This window comes from Artemia franciscana, unplaced genomic scaffold (assembly GCF_032884065.1).
Source record: "Artemia franciscana unplaced genomic scaffold, ASM3288406v1 PGA_scaffold_171, whole genome shotgun sequence".
Classification (NCBI taxonomy): Eukaryota; Metazoa; Arthropoda; class Branchiopoda; order Anostraca; family Artemiidae; genus Artemia; species Artemia franciscana.
In genome coordinates this window covers 149,286-176,714 of record NW_027062640.1, presented here as the reverse complement: position 1 = coordinate 176,714, position 27,429 = coordinate 149,286, and the positions used below count along the sequence as shown (strand labels likewise).

General features: G+C 34.8%; 1 protein-coding gene and 1 long non-coding RNA gene across 5 annotated transcripts in view; one reads left to right on the top strand and one right to left on the bottom strand.

The window, feature by feature from the left end:
* LOC136041363 (zinc finger protein 235-like) overlaps positions 1-10,987 on the top strand; it is a 20,054-nt gene extending 9,067 nt beyond the window's left edge. For all 4 annotated transcript variants that reach the window (XM_065726012.1, XM_065726013.1, XM_065726010.1 and 1 more), the window contains exons 3-4: positions 4,507-4,677; positions 9,251-10,987. In XM_065726012.1, coding sequence (XP_065582084.1) covers positions 4,507-4,677; positions 9,251-9,588 — 509 coding nt within the window. In that variant the 3' untranslated portion in view covers positions 9,589-10,987. The remainder of the gene's footprint in view (positions 1-4,506; positions 4,678-9,250) is intronic.
* Positions 9,076-27,429, bottom strand: LOC136041364 (uncharacterized). The gene is made up of 2 exons (XR_010621010.1): positions 27,260-27,429; positions 9,076-9,319 (listed from the first exon to the last, which is right to left on the bottom strand). It is a non-coding gene; the product is annotated as an uncharacterized LOC136041364 (long non-coding RNA).

The following is a 27,429-nucleotide window of genomic DNA, read 5'->3' as shown; positions in this document are numbered from 1 at the left end:
TTTTATCTCCTCCTCAGTACCTAGATTTTTACGCTAAACTATTTTTAGTAATTTCAAAAGAGCCATTTATTCTAATTAAACGGCCTTTGTGATTCAGGGTTCATTCTTAAACAATTGGAACAAAATTCTAACTTTAGTGCAAAGAGCAATGTATTGACGAGGGGACGAACCCCCTCACATAAGTAACAAAAATGTTCGAATATTGAAGTTCGTTATGTAAGTTAATTTATAAGTTATTAACTACATATATATATATTACTAATAAAAAAACTCATAAATCAAATTAAATGTTCTAGTGGCCTTTTTCAGTAGTCAAAAAAATTAGGAGGCAACTAGGGCCCCACCTGGCCGCTTTTGTTTCAAAATCATCCGATCAAAACTTTGAGAAAGCCATTTAGCCAAAAAAAGGTAAAACTAATATGCAAATTTCTTTTTAGTTATTCATGTACAGTGAACCAAAATCAAAACCTGCATTAATTCAAAATATTCACAAGTTAAATAAAAAAAACAAGCTTTTTCAGCTGAAAGTAAGGAGCAAGATTAAAACCTGAAACGAACAGAAATTATTACGTATATGAGGGAGTTCGTCCTCTCCTCAATATCATACTGTTTACGCTAAGGTCTTTTTAGTAGTTTCAAAAGAACTATTTATTCTAATTAAACGGCCTTTGTGATTCAGGGGTCATTCATAAAAAAAAATGTAACAAAATTTGAACTTAAATGTAAAGAGTGAGGTATTGACGGGGGGCAAAACCCCTCGTATACGTAATAAAAATATACAAATATAGAAGTTTGTTACATAAGTTAATTTTTAAGTTACGTATATTTATTACTAAAAAAAAAATGTCTCGTATAAAATTAAGTTCTAGTGACCGTTTTTAATTAACCAAAATATTGGAGGGCAACTAGGCCCCCTCCTCCGCCCATTTTTTATCAAAATCTTCCGATCAAAATTTTGAGAAAGGAATTTAACCCAAAAAAGTAAAACTAAAACGCAGACTTTGTTCTAATTATTCATGTACCGTGAAATAACTTTATAAACTAAAAATCACCATCTTTTGATTTGAACAGAGGAAACTTGTGATTTCATTGTGAAACTGCGATGTTCCATGGTAATTTACGCCGCCGTGGCTAGCCCATGGCATCCCTGTGATACATATTATCATGCAACATTACGGCCAGTCCGTGACATCCCTATGATGCATATTTTCATTCCTAAGGCATTTTCTATGGTACCCCTCATCATTCCTAAGACATTTTTTAGATTATTTTTTTATTAAAGTGATATCCAATTCCGCTTCCCCACTTCTGGCCCCCGCTTACAGCAAATCTAGTTCCGATTCTACTTGCTCCGACCCCGGTTCTAGCCTTAGTCCTGGTTCCACCGATTCTGGCTCCGTCACTTCCGGCTACACAACTTCTTCTCCTGGATCCAACAGTTTTGATTCCACCAGTTCCACTCCCAGTTCCGCCGGTTTCAGGATTTTTTTGCTGCTCCATGTTAATTTATGGCTGGTCGTCAACAGTAGCTTTTATTGCAAAAAAATCTTGTGAAATATTATGAGAATCCTTTCGGACATCACCTAAATCTTGCAAGTTATTATCAAAATCCAGAATGGTTCTAGCAAAATCCTATCTGTGACTAAGAAAATAGTATCAGGCATTGCCAAAAGCTTGTCTTGTATCATCAAAATCTAGTGTGATATTATCAAACATCTCGCCCTACACTATCGAAATTTTGCCTGATATAAAAGAAATCCTCTATTGCATTATCAAAACCTGAAGTGGTATTATCAAAATATTACCTGGCGTTAACAAATATTTTCTTGTACTATCAATATATGTCTGATATTATCAAAATTTGACATGGTGTCATCAAACTCATGTCTGCTATTACGAAAATGTAATGTAATACAATGAAATCGTTTCTGTTATTATCAAGATTGTCAAGATCTTGCCAAGTATTACCAAAATTATTTATGATACTATAAACAATCTGTATGATATTATCACACATCTTACACTGCATTATCGAAATCTCGACTGATATGATGAAAATTCTCTACAGCATTATAAAAACCTTACATGATATTAAAAATTTTTTAAGTTATCAACAAAATCTTGCATGGCATTATCAAAATCTAAAATAACATTAACAAAATAATTGAAAATATAATATAAACGTGTCTGCCATAACCAAAATCTAATATGGTTCTATCAGAATCACATTACCTATTAACAAAGTTTAATATAGTGCTATCAAAATCATATCTGCTATTATCAAGATTATCAAGATTACATGCTATCTTGATTCCTTACATTTGAACCATTTTTTTTAGCCACATCACAATAACAGGTCTAATTGATTCCCTATCTGCTATCTGGATTCCCTACATATGAACCATTTATCCATCCACATCACAATGACAGGTCTAGTGGGTGTTTTACTTACATTGGAAGGACTCAGGTGTTAGAAAAACCTGTAAAAATTTTTGGAGGGCTGAATAGTTCGCGGTTTCTGTCCACCCATTAGAAAAAAAAATATAAAACGTTTCATGAGCTAGTTTTTCCTCTCTCTTGAGGACTTACCACACCAGTGGGTTCTGTACATCCTTTTTTGTTCAGTTTTTCACCACTTTTCAGGAGAAACCGACCATCCACCCATGTGCTTCGAACACACCTGTCATTGTATTCGAAACCGTAATTAAAAATGAATTACTTATTGCAGAATTGATTTAAAACTCGACACAAAAGCCATTAAATAATGTTTCCATCTTTCTGGAAAATTTACTAAAAAACTTACTAAATTTCAAATATTTAAAAAAAATTACTAAATTTGACCTCGATTTACTTAATTTACTAACTTGGGTCCGCAAATTTTTTTTTGACGAACCCTTTTTTTACTTTGATTTGCACTCTTTTTTCACGTCGGCAGTTGGCAACCTTAGATACACTTGGTGTTTTTACTGAGTGTTTCTGAGAAAGTGCTACGATAGACACTTTGGATGGAAAAAACACGCTTGGTAAAACAAACGTCGACGGCAGCAATGCGACGTTTATTTGCAAAACAATAAACAAAGGGCAAATAAACGATCTTTCAATTTACCGCTTACGCTAAAATGTAACCAGATGAAAATGGAAGGAGAAACAATTAGCCTTTTTTTCTTCTTTTTTTTACAGTTGATAAATGATTGTATTTGCAGAGGTATGTCATAAAAAAAAGAAGTAAACTGGAAGTAATAAAATATTTTCTTTTTATCCTGGGATGAGAGACGACGATTTAAAAAAAATATGCTAGATATATTGATTAGAAAGCGTCCAGAAATTCAAAGAAGTTTGAGGTGTTAGGGGACTGGACCCAAATTAACCCTGCCTTCGACCCTAGGCAAATCAAAGCCTATTTTTTATAAATAAAAAAAAGAGTGTTCGTCAAATTTATTTGCTCTAAACTTAATATGATTTGCTCTAAACTCAATATTATCCACTCTAAACTCAATAGTATTTTAACAAAAATTGAATGAATATACTTTTAGATAATTTCTGCCTATTGGTTTCTAAAATTGAGTAGGGGTATAACCTTTTAAGCTTAGAAAAATCAAATTCTGAAATTCCCAAGTAGTGATGGCTAATTAGAGAAAAGCCAAGGCAATCTGATAGTCTGAGTGAGAGGCAAAGCTGACACAAGCCTCTTTCAGAATGATGTCATTTCACTTGTTGACAGATCGTCTATCATCCATTCATCTAGCCTATGGTAAGGCAGAATTAAGGAAGATAGTCATGGAACAAAGTTAATTCAAATAGTTTATGAACTTCTATTAGCCATTTGAAGGAAATTGGAAATCCCAAATAAAATAAGGTCTTCAACGACTTATGACTGACCAAGTCTATTGGACTTTGAAGACAATTGGGCAACTAAGATTCTTCTCATCATATGAGCTATGCCTACTAGGAAAGCTTATTGGAATTGTAATGGGGATGATTGAGGTATTCGGGTTGACTGAATTTGACAATATCAGTTATACTTGTATGCAAAACGCCGGACTGAATTTGCTTGGACTCATTGGTGAACAAGTAACCTAAGCCTAATAGATTTCCCCACTTAGAGTCTTAGATGGACTATCGTGTTTTAGGATTGGCAATTGACCCACAAGTCACTTGGATTCGCAGATGAACGGGAAGATTCTGAACTTTTAATGACTAAGAAGTTTATTTAGCTTTATTTAATTATTAAATGTTCAATTTGTTTTATTCAATTAATTACTGTTAATTTGAAAGTTTTATGTTTTCTTTTGATGTTTTCTTTTGCTTTACGAAAAACAGATTTTAAAAACGATGTGTGAAAAAAACTGCAAATATATCTTATTTAATGTATATATGTATCTTCAATATACATGTAAAGTCTGTGTATTTTTTTAACATGACTAAGAATAAAAGCAGTTGCATTTGTTTAGATAGCTTTATTGTTTGAATTTTTTCTATGTCTGTTGAATTTAAATTTTGTTTTAGAAATTGATGATCCTTTACCAGGTGAAAGTGAAACGCCAATCCACATTCCAAACCAATTTTTGTCTCCGAAACGTGAAGATATTCCTTTGCCCACTATACCCAGCATTTCAAGTCCTTGTAAATTTGAATATGAAATCCAAGAATCAGGACCCACAGGTTCTGATATCAAAGGTATATCTTAAACATTTGGTTATGTCAGAATCAAATATATCGGATAATAGTTTAGTGGACAGAAATAGGACAAAAGAGCCTAATCTTAAGAAGGAAGTTGTTTTATCTTATTCCGAGGAGCAGGTTTTTGCCTAAACTGAAAGTTTTCAAACTTTCACGTGAAAGTAGTTTGGCGAATATTGTTTCAAAATGCTTCACAAATAGCCCTTAAGCTGTAGATCTCCTTATAGTTTTCACTATCTACTTTTTTACTGTATATATTTCTTTATAGATTAAGATATAAATCTGTATTCATCGTAGTACTCTAAGCTTTATTGAGTATTAGGATCTAACATACCCTCTTTTCTTTGTAAAAACTTACCTGTTAATAAAATGTAACTTCTAAAACTTACAGTCCTTGCCTTAGCAGCTGTGGGATATTTTGTCAACTTATTAATTATAGTAATTTGACCTATAGAAAACTATGAACAAAATTTGCATTAAAATTTTTAAACTGAAGAATTTTTTTTTGGGGGGGGAAGAGAGGAGTAAGAGCTGGTTGCCCTCTTAACGCTTTTTTCCCTTAAAAAGGGTTCTTTAACTTCCAATTTTCAATTCAGTGAGTCCCTTCCAAAGTCTGAACGACGCTTCTTTTCTATAAACACTGTATGTTAACAGTGGTTATTTTGCTGAACTTATAGCCCTTATCCCGAAGTATGAAGGGGGATTATCAATCTCAGAAGTATATTTATTCTACCTTTAGTTTTTTTTGAACAAGCATTTCTCTATAAATTTTGATGGCAAGAATTTTTGGAAAACAGCCACGGTAGCGGGGTTGATTGTCCTCCACTTGCTGTTGACTCTGAAACGGGCATTAGAACTTCGATTTGTAATTGAAAGAGCCCCATAGGCTCAGCTTTTGTGGTGGCAATCCTTCATAGCCTTTATGTCCTGGTGGCATCTTACACCTTACTCATCACTAGTGGTGACTGAAGTTTATGAGAAATAGTTAAAATGGCGTCGTATATGAGGAACTTCACCGCTAATGTTACAAAAAATGTTTCTGAAATGTATAAACATATTCTTTGCCAAGTTGACGTATTGTTGTAAACCTATCACAAAACAAAACCTGGTAAGTAAGACTGGCGTAACTGGTAAAATTGATAAAATAAGGTGTTCTCTAGGAAAGTGTTGTGTAAAATTGCTATTTTAGAGTTGCAATGTATCTAGAAGACCAATTGAGTAATTTTTTTTCTATTTTTGCTTGTGTTTTTTAGATTTTAATGACAATTTTTAAAGATGCTTGTTTTCCTTGACTTAATAAGGTAATACCTCTCCACTGTTTCAAGAAGCAATAGGTAGAAATTAACTTAACGCGAATGAATTCAAGTTTTTCTAAAATAGTATTTAATTTGAGTGTACGAATTTTATTAATACTCATTTCATTCATTTATAAAAAAATAGGTTTTCATTTGTTTAGGGTCAAAGGCAGGGGCTAATTTGGGCTGAATCCCCTGACTCTTTAAACTTCTATGAGAGTCTGGAGTTTCCCCAATCAAATTATCTAGCATTCGTTTTACAATCTTCCTCTCCCTTCTCTATTAAAAAAAAAATCTTTGAAAAATCAATGTTGAATTCCAATTTATTACTTTTTTATGATGTACCCTCTGCAAGCACACTCATTCATCAGCTCTAAATAAAAGGCTGAGTGTGTCCTCTTGCATTTTGTCCGCTCCCAACTCGGCGTAGGCTATAAAATAATGCCGTTCATTATTTTTGTTTTGATAATAGACGGCCGCATTGTTACTGTTTGTTTTACCATTACGGCTTTTTTCTGCCCAATGTGTCCATGGCAATACATCTCTAAGAAACACTCGGTCAAAAACACCAAGTGTGTTTCAGGCATAAAAGGCTGTCCTACTTAACAAAGCGTATGAAATCGATGGAATAAACTAAAGTAGATGGGGTTATAATTTTCAAATGTTCCCTGAAATGAATTTCTATGTGCCGTTAAAAATAATCTACAGTCATTAACCTTGCAATTCATTCTTACGAATATAGAAAAGGGACACACAATGTATTTGTCAATGTGTTAGGGGGGGGGGGGGCAAATAGTATTTTCTTAAATTGTTTTTCTTGAAAACACAAAATGACATACGGTTATATACCAAACGTCTTTTTGCCAAGTGTCTAGCCAATCACAAAGCTGAGATTATTGACTGCAGGGACGAGCGTCTCACAACTAACCATCACAATCTAACATGACGTATGTCATGTAAATGACATACGGTTATATACCAAACGTCTTTTTGCCAAGTGTCTTGCTAATTACAAAGCTGAGATTATTGACTGCAGGGACGAGCGTCTCACAACTAACCATCACAATTTAACATGACGTATGTCATGTAAATGACATACAGTTATATACCAAACGTCTTTTTGCCAAGTGTCTTGCCAATCATAAAGCTGAGATTATTGACTGCAGGGACGAGCGTCTCACAACTAACATAAATGGAATCTAGAGATTCATCAGGGGAAAAGTCAAAAGTTGTCGCTTCAGAGCTTCCAAGTGAGAGTAACTGGATCAACCATTCCATTAGTGAATTTTATCAACCTGATCCAGTGTTAGAAACCCACTATGATTCTCTATTAGTAGATAGTCTAGTTGATATTGTATCAGATATCGGTTTCGTAGTTATGGCCTCTGATGTTTATAGTGCTACCATTCACCTTCGAAAAAAGTTCGCGCATGATTATGATCAGTATTTGTGTTGCTTTCGTTCATTAAATGCAAGTGATAAGCCGCTGCAGATTCTACATTTGTTTTACCAATTCATTCTTAATTCTGGTATTGGTCCTGATTCTTTTTGTGTTGGTACATTGATTTCTGTTCCGAAAAAAGATGAAGATAGCCGGTAATGTTGTTCATGTAGGGCTATAAAAGTTCCTTCTGCTATATGTAAATTGCTGGTGTTACTAGTGGTTAAGGACGTGAATAAGGCTTGTTCAACTCTTGATAACCAGTTTGGATTTATGGAAGGCTTTAGTCGGGAACACGTGCATTATATACTTGCCAACGTTCTGAAAGATATAGAGAGTAGTGGCGAGTTTCCCGTCTATGCTGCTCATAATGTCTTTCATGCTTTCGATTCTGGTGTGCATTCCCGTTTGCTGTATAGTGCACAGCTTTGAAGTCCCAATTATTCAGCTGTGCAGGTATTAAAAATCTGTATGCAAGATTATGTGATGTCGTGAAAGTACCTATTCGTCATGGTTGCGTAATGTGTAAAGCCGTACCTCGAGTTTGGAAAGGATTCTGCCAGGGTGAGATTACCTAACCACTATTGTATAATAGTGTGGTTGCACCCCAGAAAAAAGGCTAGAATTTGTTGTTTTTTTTTTAAGGTTTGGACCTTTCCATACTCAATTACACTGACGACATTCTGAATTTAAGCAGAACTGTGTCGTCTGTTTTAAAAAAATTTTCTGTGCTTAGTAGGGAATATGCCGAAATTAGTCTCAATTTTAATGCTTCGAAGAGCGTGGTCCTTCCTTTCGGCAAATCTGTCGGTGATGTTGGATACGTACAGTTAGGAAATCAGAGCGTTCAGTTATCTGCTTGTATTAAGATCCTTGGTCTCCTGATAGGGGATAGCGTAAAAACGACATGGCCTCTCCTTATCTTTCATCTAAGGGAGAAACTTAGAAAAGCGTTTGTTGTACTAGTTCGCTGTAAATCTTGCTACAGCAGGCGTATTTTTGCCTGTGTCTACTACGCTTTTGTGATGCCTCATGTCCTTGCATTGACTCCGTTTTGGAATACGTTTGCGGTAACTCATAAAAAGACTTTTAGATCCGTACTTTTTTGTTGTGCAAAATTTCTCATCATTACTTTTTAACGAAAGTCTTGGCTGAACTTTTCGTTGAGAAGTAATGATGCCTAGGCTATTTAAAAAAATGGATTTTTAACCAAGAATGTTTATCGTAAGTGTTGTATTGTTTATCTCTTTGCTGAAGACCAAAATATTCTAACAGGTTTTGATCGTCCACTATCTCAAGAAAAAAGTCATCATTATTCTCTCTTCTGTATTTGTATTATGGAAAGGCAGTGTGGTCTTCGTCATTATTTAGATTTTATGCAGTAATAGTATGCGATTACCATACTATTAATAGTGCAATTAAATTGCTTCTTTTTTGCCCTGCAATGTTTTTAGTCAAAATCACAGTAACAATGTCATACCCAAACCTGTTTTCCCGGCCTTCGGGTAGCATTGCAAGATGATAATTATAAAGTTCAGTTAAACGTGACAGCAAAATATGTAAAACATCGGTTTAATCAGTAAAATATCAGTAAAATGTCTAAAATACCGGCAAATTACGTAAATGAGAAAAGGGTCCCTAGAGCTAAGGTAAAATACGAAAAACATCAAAATTTAATGTGACTAATTTTACCATTGGCAACACTAGTTTGACATATTACCCAGATTTGCAGTTACCCCCAAACATGTTTGACTTCAACGAATGATGTGCATTCTTTTCTCTTTTCCTCTTCATCACTTGTTTTTAAACTCGGTAGACTTCTTTTTATTTTCAGGTCACTTATCACTAGGTGCTTCAAAGAATTCATCTTCCAGTGGTTTCTCAGATTTATTTGCTTTGGAATCTAAAGTAAAAGGCTTAAAAAAAGAGATAACATGTTCGAAAAGTCGCCTTCACAGTAAAAAGTATAGAAAATTGAAAATACATCAAAGAACACATAAAGGGGATAAGCCATTTAAATGTGATGTATGTTACAAGACTTTTTCTCAAGCAGCAAATTTGAACTCGCATCAAAGAGTGCATACGGGTGAAAAACCGTTTAAATGTGACGTATGGCCGAACTTTTTCTCAAGCGGGAAATTTGAACACGCATCAAATAGTGCATACGGGTAAAAAACTTTTTAAATGTGATGTATGTGACCAGACCTTTTCTAAAGCAGCCAATTTGAACACGCATCAAAGAGTGCATACAGGTCAGAAATCGTTTAGATGTGATGTGTGTGACAAAACCTTTTCTCTAGCACAGAATTTAAACACGCACAAAAGAGTGCATACGGGTGAAAAACCGCTTAAATGTGATGTGTGTGACAAGACCTTTTCTCAAGCATCAAATTTGAACACGCATCAAAGAGTGCATACGGGTGAGAAACCATTCAAATGTGATGTATGTGAGAAATGTTTTTCTCAACAGGTGTCTTTGAACAAGCATAAAAGACTGCATGGGGGTGGTAAACCTTCTAAATGAAATGTATATGACAGAATCTTTTGTCTAGCGCATAATTTAAACACGTACCAAAGAGTACATACAGGTGCGAATGCGTTTAAATGTGCTGTATGTGACAAAACCTGTCACATATGTGGTACAGATTTGATAGGTGTAAGAAATGTTTGTATTCTATGCAATCTTTAAATGTGATGTATACAAAAGAGTAATCTGACTCGCATTTTTTATGGAAAAAAGCAAAACAATCCTTGTGGTCAATGATTCAAAATTAAATAGCTTTCAGATTCCTAACACTTTCTTTCTTGTACTTCTTTCAGTGACAGTGCTACTCATCCCCTCTTCTTAACCGAACAATAACAATAATTAAAAGCAATAACAACAACAAATAACAAAATTCATAACAAATAAAAAAGCCGCATCTGAGAGTGCTTATGGGTGAGAAACCGTTTTAATGTGATATATGTCACAAAAACTTTTCCCAATTGAATATTTTAAACACAAAGATTGTGTAAAGGTGATTAACCTGCTAAATCTAATATATGTAAAAAAGGCTTTTTTTGACAAGACTATTTGAACGCGCACAAATGACTGCATACAGATGAGAAAACTTCTTAATGTGAAATTTGCAAGGAAGACGTTTCTTATTTGAGCAATTAAAAGTGGAATCCAAGAGTATGTACAGGAGTTTAGGCCGATTGCAATAATATAAGCTGGATCCTTCTTGATTTGTGGTCTTTATTTTCGCAAGTAATAAGAAATACTTGAATTGAAATACATTGAATTAGATTTTGCTTTCCAATGGTTTTCTTTTATCTTTGGTTTACTAAACAATTTCATGATCATCCCTTGAAAATTACTAATATCAATTTGCTGGGTACAAATTCGATGTACACTAGATACAAATGTGATAGATATAAGAAATGCTTGTATTCTATGCAATGTTTAAATGTAATGTATACAAAAGAATATTCTGAATAATTCGGTTCTGTTTTGACATTTAAAAATCAAATCTGTTTCATTGTTATTAATGCTGAATATTAATGAGCTGAGCTAAAGCTGAATTTAATGTTGAATTAAAGCTGTTTGATGCAAATTGATTCTATATTCAATGCTTCGCTGGTATTTCTGTTTATTTGGCAAGTGAAGATAGTTTTTTCATCCAGCGACCTTTGCTTTTGTATAACTACGCGAGCAAAAACGTTCAAATGTCTAATTTCCAATATTTTTTTTTTGAGTTGGTGATTTGAACAGAGATGGAATTCTACAGTATCCAAAACTTAAACGCATGATAAGTAGGCTTTTAAACCACCCAAAAATTATCCTAAGACAACTAGGTTTCATCAGTTTAGATATTTCTCATGAAATTAAAGTTACAAGAATCAGAAGGCTAACTAAGAGCAATTGAGAAAAACAGCTTTGTGCGATACGCTTTTTTAGCTTTCACAGTTGGCTTGCGAATAATTTTGTATGAAAAATTTCCCTTGAACTTACGAAGCTCTGAGATAAAAGATTAAAATGACGTGGAAAATCTTAGGACTTGTCTCCTAAAATCTGGTAAAATTCTAATTAAGATAGTTGAACTCTTGTACTGTAATCACATGCGAAAATTTAGTGTTTGTAATAAAATTTTCCTAGGATGGGCAAATTTTTGCGATTCAGAAAAAAATACGTATTTCCATTGTAAATTTCCAATCTGATAAAATCAGGCATTCATTGTCAGTTACAATTCTATAAAATAAGTCAATGATCGTAAGATCATCTTGCCACAGCTAAATTCAGACGCTTCCTCAGCTAGAAACAGTTCTTAAATTATGTTGTCAAAACAATGACAACTAGCCAGACACACTTGAGAACGGAAAATCACCACTTTCCAGCCAAAGACATGAACTATAAAACAAAGTCGGTCTATTTCTTTCTATTTTTACTCTACAAGGATATCAGTTATTAGTAATGATTGCATCTTAAGAAATACAAAAATGTTGCATCACATATATATTTTATTCTATTTTTTTTCAATCTATATTTTTTTTATTTACCCTGAATGGGAAAAATAAGCACAAGTCCTAGATACTTCATTGACATAAGCGGAACGGGTCCGCTCTCTTTGGGGGAGTTGGGGGGGGGGGTATTTCTGAAAATTAGAAAAAATGAGCTATTTTTAACTTACGAAGGAGTGATCGGATCTCAATGAAATTTTTTATTTGGAAGGATATCGTGTCTCAGCTATTTTTTTTTTAAATCTCAACCGGATCTGGCGACATTGGGGGGAGTGGAGTGGGGGGCAACCTAAAATTTCGAAAACGCTTAGAGCGAAGGGATCGAGATGAAACTTAGTGGGAAAAATAATCACAAGTCCTAGATACATGATTGATATAATAGGAACGGATCTGATCTTTTGTTGGGGGGGGGGCTAATTCTGAAAATTAGAGAAAATGAGGTATTTTTAACTTACGAAGGAGTGATCAGATCTTAATGAAATTTGATGTTTGGAAGGATATCATGTCTCAGAGCCCTTTTTTTAATCTTGACCGGATCTGGTGACATTGGGGGAATTCGTAAGCGTGTCAAGGAGCTGGACAAATTGAATTGATAAAGCCGTTTTCCCCGATTTGACCATCTGGGAGGGCTGAAGGGAGAGGGAAAATATTAAAAATTGAGGTATTCTTAACTTACGAGTGGGTGATTGGATCTTAATGAATTTTGATATTTAGAAGGACCCGTGACTCAGAGCTCATATTTTAAATTCGGACAGGCCGTAAGCCTCTAATTCTCCTTTTAGAGCAACCTATTGATTCTTAGAATTTTGCTAGAGCTCATATCATATGAGCTCTTGGCTATTCCGACCTCATCACAAGTGCCATAAGAGCTCTTAGCTCCTGTTTTGTATTCAAATCTTTGAAGAAAAAACTTGCCTCGCCACGACCTTCCAATTATATTTTTCACCTTCTTATAAAATTTTGAAAATGCCACATGCCTTTTTTTAATACCATGAAATCATAACTTATTCAGTGTTATGTAGTTTTCAAGTTGCTACAATAGTATGTCTTCTTCAAAATTAATAAAAGAACTCCCTCAACTATCCTCACTTCAATCTAATCTTCTAAATAGAATGAAAGGGTACACTCAAATGTACGCTGCAAAATAATTTGCAGAGTCATCAACTCTGCAAACTAAAAAAGAAGAAAATAAATAATGACTTATTTCATCAAAGGGATTTTTAGTGGAAAGGACAAAGTTCCTCTTGTCTTTAACACTTGTCTGTAACAGTAACACTTGTCCTCTGCCAAACCCCAGAGAAACTTATTTCAGCTTTGAGCTGACGATGGCAATAAATCAATTTTGATACGGCGGGTACAATGGCAAAGTTAGAATTTTTTCTGTCACTGTTTCTAAGATACGTCATAGTAGCTACAGAGGTTCGAACAGATTTAACCGGTTTTTCACGGTCGAAATTTTGTATAAATATACTAGAATTACAAAATCAAGCATCTTTGTATTTGCTGAAAACAGGGTGGTAGAAAATGGGGGGAAAACGGTATTTTGGAAACTTTTGACGAAATCTTAAACCTATCTTTTTTTCCTTTTTTCTTTTTTCTTTTTCTTTTTCTTTTTTGTTTCCAATCCACACTGACTTACTCTAGTTTAAAAAAAATAAAAAGGATGCTCTATTAGGTTTGCATTTAATTCATAGTCTTTTTCCATAAAACCAAATAGAAAAATATTTTAAGAAATTAGATTTTGCTTTTGAATGTTCTTTTTGTGTTTTGCAATTTTTTCAGGACTGTAGGAATTGGATAGCAGTAAAAAAAAAGTCTATAAGAAAGAAGTTCAGTCATAGTGGGACTGAGGAGTTTCATTTTGGCAACGGTATTTTTCAACCTTTTTGTTTCCTTGTGCCAAGAAAACCCAAACGCGCGAAAAGAGCTGAAAAACCTTAGTTTTTCCGTAAATTATGCCTTTAAAGACCCAAAATCCTTATTTATTTTGGAATTTGCATTTGTCTGTTCGCGGAAAAACATTCCTTTTTCTTTCTTGACAAAAAAACTTCTTGACTTTTTCTGTCTTTCGAAGCATCTCTGTTTCAACTTGGGCTAAAATAATTGTTTTTCCAAACTATCTTGAATCTTCCAAATTTTCCGGTTGTTTACAAACAATGCCTGAAAAATGCCAAACTAAATTTTGTTTAGCTCGCATCCCTTTGCCATGGGGACCGAAATTTAAACCAAAAAGGGGAATACTTGTCTTTTGGGTCTACTCTTGTTTGTCTCAAAATGTCCAATCTAATTTAATATTGATTAAACGATGTGGCTTAATTTTCGGTGTGCAAAAAACTTTTCTGAAAGGCTTCAAACTTACAACAATTCATTCCTTTGCTAAGTGAACCCTAAGGCGTAAAAATTACAATCGAGGACAAAACCCCTTTCACTCCCCCAAAAATGAACCAAAATTTAGTCTTGTAATCGGCTTAAAAAGATCCTCTATACTATCTATTTTTGCCATTGAGGCCAAAAAGAATCAAAAATTCATTTCTCAAATCGGCTGGAAAGTTTTATTCATTGTTTTTGAGCTTCGTGTCAAGAAAACCCCAGCGTGAAAAAAAATGTATTCGAACGAACTTTTTTGTTTCGTTTCGTTCCAGTTACTAGTTGTTCGGATTCGCTTGAAGTTACATTGGATTTGAGAGTCCTTTCCCCCTATACTTCCATGCATTATTCCTAACTTGCTGATTTTGTTGGAATTTTTTTCTGTATATAGCCTTGGCCAACATACATACATTTGGGGGGGGGGGGGGGGGAGATCCAGTTAAATTGGAATTGTTTCCAAGGAAATCGAATAAATAGAAACTTTCTGGATCAATAATGTATGACGGATTATGAGAAAGTTCTCTACCCTCTCTAAACGTATTGTTACACAATTTTTCAAACTGTCTTGTGATGTAAAATCAATAAAGCACTAATGACTTATAAATCTCTTCTTACGTAATTGGAAATCATTTGTTACTCTACGTTATAAGTAGTCTGGAATAAGGGATTTCAAGAAAAGTTTATTATTAGCTATGAGAAGCAGCAGAAAATGAGCTTTGAACTAAAACTTCAATGTTTGAAGACACATGAATGAGTAATAATCTGAAATGTGGTCACTTTCGAAGATCAAACTGTCTGTGGTAACAAACTGAAAGTAAAGAGCCACTCGCCCAATAGTAACCGATGCTCTACAAAACGAATATTGGTATAGAAAAAACATCAAAAGAATTGAATTTTGATGCTGATTTCAAACATATAAAATTTATTAATTATATGTTTATCCATCGAAGGCTATGAGCCTGTGAAAATTTGCCTGATTTTAGAAAATGGAGAAACATCCCACAAAAACGAAAGAATCTCATTTAGAATCACCCTATAGCTTCAGCGTATCAGAAAACCTGAATTTAGTAGGCCTTTCAATGTCCTATTTGGAAAAATGGGATTTTGAATCTTTCGCCAGAAGAAAGATCACGGTTGTGTGTGTATTTGTTTATCTATTTTTCTTCCAAGGGGAGATTGTATCGAACCAGTGTTTCTAAATAATAGCGAGAGGGCTTATTTGAAGAGAAATTAAAAATTTTTAGTGCTATTTTGAAGCTACTAAAAAATGAACTGGTAACTAGTCCTCCTTATAAAACCTCTTTTCCCCCAAAGTCGCTTGATCAAAATTTTTAGATATTCATTTTGTATAGGATAGTTGGTAATGAAAGTATATTGGGAAGCCTATTCGTTTATCGGTAGTATAAAGAAATTTTTTGTCGAGAGGAAATTTCTGGGTAAAATTTTCTATGGGGGATTTTTCCATTGACATGGAAGTCTCCCATGGTGAAATTTGTAGGGGAAATTTTATACGGGGAAAGTTTCCAGAAGTCATATACGAGAATCGTCTTACTTTTTCGGCAGTGAGTTAATTTAACATATGCAAACTTTCAGTGGAGCTGGAGTTTTTTGGGGGATTGTTAAAGTGGAGGGTTGATTTTCCATGGAGATATAACACCCGAAAAAAATATTTGGAAACTTTCCGTGGGGGGACTTTTATAGGCAGAGCGTAATTTTCCACGGCGGGAGACAAATTAATTAAGAAATTAAGTAATAAAATAAGTTTTTTCTACTGAAAGCAAGGAGCAACACTAATACTTAAAACAAACATAAATTATTCGATTTTTAAGATTTATGCGATATATAAGATTTTTGGAGGGGAGGGTGTTTTTTTTTCAACTTTTAACTGTCCGACTTCAAGGTAAAAATCGTCAAACGATTGTAGTTTCCAGTGATTAGAAGACAATTTATTTTGAGATGAGTGTTTGACGTAACTTATGAGATCAATACAAAGAGATAAGGTAACTGTTGAGGACATCACTACTTTCCAAAAAGTGCTCGGGTTTTTATATTACCACAACAAAACACACACTAAGACGATTCTTGCATGATTTCATTTTGAAGTCCTTTCAATTTGTAAATGCAAAGACAGCCATTAAAACAAAAAGAACAATGTATTAAAATGAACTGATTTTCGAGTCACAAAGACATTAATCCCAGTCACACAAACTGCTTTATACTTTTAGGGACCCCAGAAACAAAAATTTAATTTCATATTTCCGTGAATTTTATTTTCTGATGAACCTCATTTTCAGCGGAGAAAAATAATAGAACTAAAAAAATTCACTGAAATGAACTTCTCCAGATCTGGCAGAGCTCACCATGAAGGTCTTCCCCTATCGGATTCAGAGTCGGGAAGAATTTTACCACACATGGGTTATGTCAAGACAAAAATGGGAAAACGTTGAAAATAGAAAGTATTCAACCTGTCCTGGTCATGCAGTTCTTACCAAGACAAGTCTAAATCGTTCCACGAACCTCTGTGTAGCCTTTTCATATTTTGGCCAAGAATAAAAGTCTAAAAATTTAGATATTAAACATCGGATTATTTGAACTGAATTGTTACCCTTTTTATGTTATGAAGAAAAAATTTGATGGGGTGCCATGCTACGTGTTTAAGGGTAGCAAGCCCTTCAAAAAAAAGAACGAAAAAAATCAAAATTGTTTTTACACTGCATTTAGTCATTCTGTTTGTGCTTTTTCTTTCATTTGTTTGCACGGCGTTTTCACTCCCTTGATGAGTTTGAAGGGAACTGTTATTTTTATCCATTTCTATTGCATTAAAACCCTTTTTTAAGGTTAAAACATAATTCATATTTACTTTAATCAGAGTAAATGTGAACATACAACTGATTAGCTTGTTTAAGAAATATGGGGAAAAGAACAAAAACCGTAGCACAATTCGACAAAAAAAAACATTCGCATTTGGGCTCTAAAAAAGTCATCATCATCTCATCATCTGGCAATACTAGCGCTAATTTTCAAAGTTAGGTGAAACGCAGATATATCACAAAGCAAAAAGCAACGTTTAAAAGATGGTAAATGGCAATTTTTTGATTTCTATGTATTTTATCAAATCTTCAGAATTATTGGCAAGTTATTAATTGCTGAAATAACCCTAATTGAACAAGGGAATTGTTTTCTACACTCATAGTAGGCCTAGCCTACATTCAAGTGATTCAGATTAACCCAAGTTAATCTTTTTAACCTATTATATAGTTAATACCTTTCTCCCATGTCTCTTTCTATTTTTCTGGTTAATTTTTTAGTTTTGTCACATATGGTGTTTTTGCTAGGAGATTTTAATGCCCAGGTTGGTAGAAATAGGGATAGATGGTATCCTAGCCTAGGTAATTTTGGTGTAGGAAAAGAAAACAGTAATGGCTATAGGCTTTTGCAATTTTGTAGGTATAACAACCTAGTTATAACCAATACAGTGTTTGGTCACAAAATGGCCCATAAGTTGACATGGTATTCATGTGATGGTAAGACAGCAAACCTTATTGATTATGTTATTGTAAACAGAAGACTAGCAGGATCAATACAAGATACTAGGGTGTATAGGAGTGCTGTTATTGATGTTAAAAGTAAACATCACCATCTAGTAGTGTCTAAGGTTAATTTAAAGCTGAAATTTCGGAAGAGTAACTCCCTCCTTGAAAGTTATGATGTTGGTAGACTTCAGGATGAAAATTTGAGAAAAAAATTCCAGGAACAGTTGAGTACTAAACTTGAGGGTTTAAAATTTGACAATGTGGAAGATGGATGGAATAATTTCAGAAAAACAATTTGTGAAGTTGCTGATGGTCTCCTAGGGAAGAGTGCTAAGACAGCAACTAGGAATATTAGTGAAAAAGCTTTAGGTTTAATAGAGAGTAGAAGGGGTTTGTATAAGAATTATCTGAGCGATAGGTCGTATGAAAACAAAAGGAATGTAAAGAAAGTGGAGAAAGCATTAAAATATGAACTAAGGAGATGTGAAATGGAGGCGATGGATAAAATTGCTGAGGATCTGGAAGATGCGGCTAGACGGCATAATAGTAAAATATTATACCGGCATGTTAATAAATTGAAAGGGAGTAGCCGATCTGGACTAGTCCCAGTTAAAGATAGAAATGGGGCCACAATTAGTGATAAGGAAAAAGTTAAAGAAAGATGGGTGGAACATTTTGAGAATGTGCTAAACCAAGATACAGTTGCAGGAAAAGATATAGATGAAAATGAAAAAGTTTGTGATACCTTGGATGTGAAGGAAGATTTGTTTAGTGAGGAAGAATTAGCGACAGTACTAGAAGGATTAAAAAATAATAAGGCCCCAGGTGCTGATAGTATGATTAATGAGTTCCTTAAATATGGTGGCTCTGAGGTTAGGAATAAGCTACTGAAGATTATGAACATGATTTTTGAAAAAGGGGAAGTACCCAATGATTTTAGGAAAACCTTAATTAAACCACTGTATAAGAAAGGTGACAAGAGTGAATGTCAGAATTATTGAGGCATTAGTCTGGTCTCTGTAGGTAGCAAATTACTGAGTAATATGATACTTTTTAGACTGAGACATGCTGTAGACAAAGTTTTAAGGGAAGAACAATGCAGTTTTAGAAAAGGTAGAGGATGTGTCGACCATGTTTTCACTCTTAGGTTAATAATTGAGAAGTCCCTTCGTTGTCAAACACCTTTGGTCCTTAGTTTTATTGATTATGAGCAAGCTTTTCGATTCTGTTGATAGAACAGCGTTAACAAAGGTCTTATTGTTATATGGTATACCAGAAAAATACATTAAAGTGATTTGCGCTATGTACGAGAATAATACTGCTGCGGTTAAGGTAGGAAATGAGGTTAGCAACTGGTTTTGTATTAAATCAGGAGTTAAGCAGGGTTGTGTTCTATCCCCCTTTATATGGATCATTTTGATGGACTTTGTCTTAAGGAGCACAGGAAAGGCAATTGGAGACTATGGAATCAAATGGGGAGGGCAAAAACACTCCTGGACTTATATTCTGCTGATGATTTAAGATTATTAGATGAAAGTGTGAGCAAAATGAATGAATTTTTAGAGGTTTTACGAGTTCAGGGTGCTAAAATAGGCTTGAAAATTAATGTTAAGAAGACTAAGTCACTAAGGTTAGGAATAAGTGAAGATGAATAGGTGACCTTAGGTAACAAAAAGATTGATCAGGTTGGGAGCTTCAGTTACCTTGGTAGTATTATTAGTAAAGATGGTGGGAGCAGTGAAGATGTTAAAAGTAGAATAGCTAAAGCTCAGGGTGTTTTTTTCACAGTTAAAAAAAGTTTGGAAGAATAGAAAGATAAGCCTACAAACCAAGATTAGAATATTGGAAGCTACAGTGATGACAGTGGTCAAATATGGCTCTGAAGCATGGACACTCCGAAAAGCAGATGAAAATTTACTAGATGTTTTCCAGAGAAATTGCCTACGGATTGTTCTGGGTACCCGGCTGACTGACCGTATTTCAAACAGTAGGCTGTACAAAAAGTGTGGTTCAATCCCGCTTTCTGGGGCTATAATGAAAGAAAGGTTGAGATGGCTAGACCACGTTCTACGGATTAAGGATGACAGATTACCCAAGATTGTCCTTTTTGGCCAACTGTCTGGGGCTACACGGAAAGCAGGTCGTCCTTGTCTGGGTTGGGAGGATGTCATAAAGAAAGATTTAAAGGAGATCGGAACTTCCTGGGAGTATGTAAAGAGAAATGCTTTGAATAGATTAGGTTGGAGGAGGAGCGTGCGTAGCTGTGTTGGCCTCAGGCGGCTTGGTGCTGCAGTGAGTTATTAGTAGTAGTAGTAGTGTCTGAAGTGGAAACTAGGGTAAGACGACCGGTACTCAGTCAGTTTGTTCACTCTTCACACTATTTGACATTCAATCTACTATAACTACTTTATTATACCACCTAGAAATTTGATTTTTTCACAGTTAAAATTGTCTCTGTTTTCTGAACAAGTAGGTCATTAATTTGAATAGTTTTACTTATACAGTGCTACCTGTTTTCGAATTTAGAAAAGCTATCAGTTCAGCTAATGCCCGGTCATATGTTTCTTCAATTGATAAAGATATTACGCAATAATACACAATCACAGTCAGAGCCTTGCTTTTTCACAGTCAATTCCAAAAAACCTGTTTAGACATGCTTTGCTGAGATCTATGATTCAGACTCTTCATCTTGTTATTAGACATTTTAATGTTTCGAAATTTGTTATTTTAAATTAGATTTTCAGAGAGAAAATAGTGGATCCAGGATTTTCTTTGGGGGGATGGGGCACATAATAGGTGCTTTGATAAACTTGCGAACAAAGAAATGCCCACAATTCAAAGGGAACCTTGACAATTATGCGTCATAGGTAGGTAGTATTCCAAAAATCCACAGTCAATTCCAAAAAACCTGTTTAGACATGCTTTGCTGAGATCTATGATTCAGACTCTTCATCTTGTTATTAGACATTTAATGTTTTGAAATTTGTTATTTTAAATTAGATTTTCAGAGAGAAAATAGTGGATCCAGGATTTTCTTTGGGGGGATGGGGCACATAATAGGTGCTTTGATAAACTTGCGAACAAAGAAATACCCACAATTCAAAGGGAACCTTGACAATTATGCGTCATAGGTAGGTAGTAGAAATGGTATATAGTGCTAACGAGTTTGACCTTTATTTTAATATAACCGGTTATAATATAAACCGGTCAAACTGCTCAATGCATCAGCTGTTTGTCTCAATACATATTAATTTTTAAAAGGTTAAATATTTTTGGATAAATTTAAGAAATAGCCTATGTTATTTTAAATTTGATTTTCAGAGAGAAAATAGTGAATTCAGAATTTTTTTTTTGGGCGGGGGGCGCATAATAGGTTGCTTGGATAAACTTGCAATTGGATAAACAAAGAAAGGTACTACGCAAAGAAATACCCTCAATTTAAAGGGAGCCTCAACAATTATGCGTCTTGGTAGGAAGTGGAAATGGTCGTAAATTTAATCTAAAATCCAAAAACTAGTGACAAAGTTATTCCGCAATAATACATATTCTCGTCCTGTCAGTCCCCGCTGTTATCTTGGCTATGACTCAGACTCTTTGTCTCGTTATTAGACATTTTAATGTCTTGAAATTTGCTATTTTAAATTGGATTTCAGAGAGGAAATAGTGGATCCAGGATTTTCTTTGGAGGGGGGGGGTGCGCATAATAGGCTGCTTGGATAAACTTGCAAACAAAGAGATAGGCTACCTGCTAATTTAAAGGGAACCTTGACAATTATGCATTGAAGGTAGGTAGTGGAAATGGTCTAAAGTGCTAAAGAGTTTGGCCTTTATTTTAATGTTTAAGGATGAACAGAGGAGGTGATATGACATATAATGCAGAGAATTAATTGGATGAAAATAGGCAGTTAAGTGGCCACCATTTCCTCACAATAATCCAAACTTAAATTAATAATTTTTGTACTTCTCATACATTTACTTTCTATTATATAAATCAACAGACTGATTTAAAAGAAAATCAGAGGCTTAATGCCGGTCAGGATTTAAAATAAGAGCTCTGAGTCACGGTGTCCTTCTAAATATCAAAATTCTCTAAGATCCGATCACCAACTCATAAGTTATAAATACCTAATTTTTTTCTAATTTTTCCTCTCCCTTTAGCCCCCCAGATGGTCGAATCAGGGAAAACGACTATATCAAGTCAATTTGTGCAGCTCCCTGACACGCCTACCAATTTTCATCATCCTAGCTTGTCCAGAAGCACCAAATCACTGAACCCCTCCCCCAACTCCCCCAAGGAGAGCGAATCCGGTACGGTTACGTCCAAATGCCCACACTTCTTTGTTTTTTCTCACTTAAGAAAAACAGAAAAACATTTGTGCTGAAAGAAGTAGACCTAGTACTTTTTTTATAAGTAAAAAGTGATTGGAGATCAATCATCCATGGGGGTATTTTCCAGGGGTAAATACCCCCCTCCCCCGAACGAAAAATAGAATCCTCGTTTAAACACTTTCAGAAGCACTTAGGCCTATTTGCCTATTCATAATAAGAAAGCATTATGGAGCAACCACCCTCACATAATAGGCTAATTTATGTTTGTTTTAAATTATAATGTTGGTCCTTACATTCTTTTGAAAAATTTTGTTCGTCCTCTTTCAAATTTTAAGTTTAAATTACCAACACTAAAATCAAATTAGTTACTCAGACAATAACATTAAAAAGATTGTTTTCAGTTGCGAGCGAGCTAAACAAATGAATTTATAATTAACCCGATGAACAAAATTTCGACTGAAAATTAAGTTTGAAAGGTTTCCATTCTAAAAGGATTAAAACGAAAAGATAAGAATCAATTTCCTTGTTTTGAAGTGTGTGTGTTTCGATAACAAAGTGGGTGATGTGAATGGCCAAGAGACTTACTAAGTTGGTATTTAAGAATTTAAAAGCTGGTACTGGTCCGGTTGTTGATGGTATACCAATAAAGTTATTTAAGAACCTTCTTATCATTTTTATGCTGATAATTGTTTGTCTTTGTAATTCTATATATAAAGTAATGCATCTCTGTCTTCACGTTACGGAGTAGCTAGTCCAGTGTGTACAGTAGAAAAGCGAAATGAGCGTTATATAACATGACTAGGCAGTAATAGCACTTTGCTAAGTGTTTTCCGATAGTTTTTATGGCACTTGGTATTAACCAAGTCACTCATAGCAATCACAAATTCTGTCGGTCTGTCTGTCTGTCCTGGTTTTGCTACTTTAGGCACTTCCAGGTAAGCTAGGACGGTGAAATTTGGCAGGCATATCAGGGACTGGGCAAGATTAAATTAGAAATAGTTGTTTTCCCGATTTGACTAGCTGGCAAGGGGAGTGGGGGGCCGGTTAATTCGGAAAAAATAGAGAAATGAGGTATATTTAACTTACGAACGGGTGATGTGATCTTAGTGAAATTTTATGTCTGGAAAGATATCGTCTCTCAGAGGTCTCATTTTAAATCCCGGCCAGATCTGGTAACATTGGAGGAAGTTGGAGGGAGACCTAAAATCTTGGAAAACGCTTAGAGTATAGGGATTGAGATGAAACTTGGGGGGGGGGAAATAAGAACAAGTCCTAGATACGGGATTAATCGGAACAGATCTGCTCTCTTTGGGGGAGTTTGGGGGGGGAGGGTTAATTCTAAAAAATTAGAAAAATTGAGGTATTTTTAACTTACGAAAGAGTGATCGTATCTTACTGAGATTTCGTATTTAGAAGGACCTCAAAACTCAGATCTCTTATTTTAAATCCCGACCGGATCCAGTATCATTAGGGGGGAGGCGGAAATCTTAAATTATGGCCTTTAATGGCGCCTCTTCAATTATTTTCAATGGTATATCTTCGACCAATAACGTACCCTAAAAATTTTATTTACAACAATGTAACATGCAATAACATACATATATTGTAGCTTAATATAATGAAAATAATTTATATATAACAGTTTAAAAGAATCAAACAGTTCGTGGTAACGAACTGTAGTGAGGAGCAACCCGGCTCAATAGTAACCAAAACTCTATAAAACGGAATTTTGATACCAATAGTTACATCAAAAGAATCTCATTTGAATGCTGATTTTAAATATATAAGTTTCATCAAGTTTAGACTTACCCATCAAAAGTTACGACCCTGAGAAAATCTGCCCTATTTTAGAAAATAGGGTAAAACACCCCCTAAAAGTCATAGAATCTTAATGAAAATCACACCATCAGATTCAGCGTGTCAGAGAACCCTATGGTACAAGTTCCAAGATCCTATCTACAAAAATGTGGAATTTTGCATTTTTTGCCAGAAGACAAATCACGGATGCGTGTTTATTTGTTTGTTTATTTTTATTTATTTTTTTTTTCCAGGGGTGATCGTATCGACCCAGTGGTCCTAGAATTTTGCAAGAGGGCTCATGTGAACGGAAATGAAAATTTCTAGTGCCCTTTTTAAGTTACCAAAAAAATCAGAGGGCACCTAGGCCCCCTCCCACCCTCATTTTTTCCCCAAAGTAGTCGGATCAAAATTCTGAGATAGCCGTTTTATTCAGTATAGTCAAGAAACCTTATAACTATGTCTTTTAGGACGACTTACTCCCCCACAGTCCCTGTGGGAGGGGCTGCAAGTTGCAAATTTTGACCAGTGTTTGCATATATTAATGGTTATTGGGAAATGTAGAGACGTTTTCAGGGGGATTTTTTGGTCGGGAGGGAGGGGGTTGAGAAGAGGGGACTATGTGGGGGAAATTTTCCATGGAGGAATTTGTCATGGGGGATGAAGATTTCCATAAAGGGGGCGCAGTATTTTCTAGCATTATTTAAAAAAACAATGAGAAAATACATATGAAAAAGTTTTTTTCAACTGGAAGTGTGGAGTAGCATTAAAACTTAAAACGAACAGAAAATATTACGCATCTAAGGGGTTCACCTCCTCCAAATACCTCACTCTTTACGCTAAAGGATTTTTAGTAATTTCAACTATTTATTCTACGGCCTTTGTGATTCAGGGGACAAAATTTAAGCTTTAATGCAAAGAATTATTGACGAGTGGGCGAACCTTCTCATATACGTAATAAAAACATACGAACATAGAAGTTTGTTACGTACGCTAATTCGTAAGTTACGTATATCTTTTACTAATGAAAACGTTCGTAAAAACTAAAAGTTCTAGTTGCCTTTTTAAGTACCCAAAAAATTGGAGAGCAACTGGGCCTCCTTCCCCTCCTTTTTTCGCAAAATCATTCGATCAAATTTATGGGAAAGCCATTTAGCCAAATAAATAAATATGCAAATTTCGCTTTCATTATTCATCTGCAGAGAGCCGAAATCAAAACATGGATTAACTAAAAACCGTTCAGAAATTAAATTTAAAAAAACAAGTTTTTTTAACTGAAAGTAAGGAGCGACATTAAAACTTAAAACGAACAGAAATTACCCCTTATATGAAAGGGGCTGCTCCTTCTTTAACGCCCTGCTCTTTACGCTAAAGTTTTTACTGTTTTAAAAAAGTAGAGTTAAAAGAAAGAGTCAAACTTTCACGTAAAGAGCAGGGCGTTGAAGAAGGAGCAGCCCCTTTCATATACGGGGTAATTTCTGTTCGTTTTAAGTTTTAATGTCGCTCCTTACTTTCAGTTAAAAAAACTTGTTTTTTTTATTTAATAAATTCAAGACAATCTTCTGTTTTCAAACTTCGGTGGTCAATGGCAAATTTTTCGATGAAATGCTTGGACTGTAGATGGACTCTTGTTGGAACTCGTAGACTTGAAGATCTAGTGATGGACTCGTGATCAACTTTATGAAAATGTAGTGTTCCACCGTGAACACTATAGCCTACGGTGCGTCATCGAAATATAAGCTTTTCTAAAAATCAATAAGCAATTAAATCTAGGCTTCAAATCTAAGCAGTGTACTTGTCCAAAATGAGTTAAAATATCATTGGGTGAAAAATTCCTAATTTTATTTAGTGGCAGTTCTAGGCCTGGGGGCAGCTGCCTCCTCCCCCAGTTTTTCTGCCATTATATTCTTTTATTTTATGTTTTCTCTCTAATGGCAAATCTTACCCAGTTTAACTCCATTTTGTTACACTTCCCCGTCACGGTGAGGCGCCACTGATTTTGGGGGAGAAAATGGGGTGTGGTCTCTGTGCAATGCACACAACTTGTGCAGACTAAATCAGTCATTTTGTCAAAATATATGTCAAAAATTTTCATCTGTTTTCGTAGCAAACCTAGAGTCAAAAGTGTCTTCGTCAAAATCTTTTTGGGTCCACAGTTAACGAAAAAAAAGCAAGCCTATAAGAATTATTACCAAAAATAAAGTTTCATCGTGTTTAATTAAACCAATAAGGACAAATTGCTAAATTAAGCCTTAATTCAGACGTAACTAAAACAAAATAAAATGACAAATTTCACTAAGACTTTGAAACAAAGTATAAAGATATCTGTCGCAGGCCTACATCGAAAAATTCAGGCTTAAATTCTTAATGGTTGGATTTCCCCAAATTACTGGGACTATTGACTATTCTATCGCTGTAGCCTATATATTTTCAGCATTCCAATTTAATCGCTTACTATATTACGCTTTATTTAATAATCTTTAGCCCAGAGTGTAATTAAATGTATATATTTTGCTTATATTTGTTTATTTTGTATTATATTGATAAATATTGCATTTGTGAAAGTTTTCCTTTTTTAGAATATTCAGATTATTTTAGGACAAAAAAGATAATTACGCTCGCTATAGATTAAAATAAACGACAATTTATAGAATCAAATCATTTTTAGTATTTTAACATACCACACTACTCTATTTAATTTTGAAATAGAATAGACTTTAGCCCTGCATTCTTTTACTTTAACGAAATTCTTTACGCAGCAAAACCTTAGTTTTTAGATCCCCTCTGTGCTAAAACCGGCAAAGCTGGATCGTACCTAATCATAGTCTCGTCGCAGTTAAACCATAAAGCAGGATTTGTAGTCATTCTCAGAAAGTTTTTGTCTGTCAGAAGTTACTCTTTTTGAGGTAGTGAAAAAATTGAGAATTCTCTCTTTTGTCAAGGTCGCCCTCCCCCCATGTGTCGGTTCCGTAATACGTACTGTCAGGTCATTGTTTCGTTTTAAAAAGTTGCCCATGAACCTTACCCCTGGTATCCCATCTTTTAAAATTTATGAGACAAACCCTTTTCTTTCGCTACCTGTCCCAAAGTGCTTCGTAATTGCTCCTTTGTAACTGGAAACCCGACTTTTTGGCAGTCCTTCGCCCAGGTTACAGCTTGTGCCTCAATATCTTCACCAAAAATAGGAGGAGGTCCTCGTTTTGTCTTTATCCATGGCTCCTCCCAGCCTTTCCCCTCTTTTTTAATTTTTTTAATTTGATCAGTCTGCATACTTCTTGGAACTTCATTTAATTTAGCGACCTCCCTGATTGACTTACGATTTATAAAATGATCCCTTATCGCTTGCTGGACTTGTTCTTCATGATATTTTCGTTCACGATTTGGGCCCTTCTTTTGGTAGATTCTACGGACTGGTCCTGCTGCTCCATTATTGGTTGTATCCATTGTGTTGCAAATATCATCTGTTTCAATTTCTGCGATCGAAGTA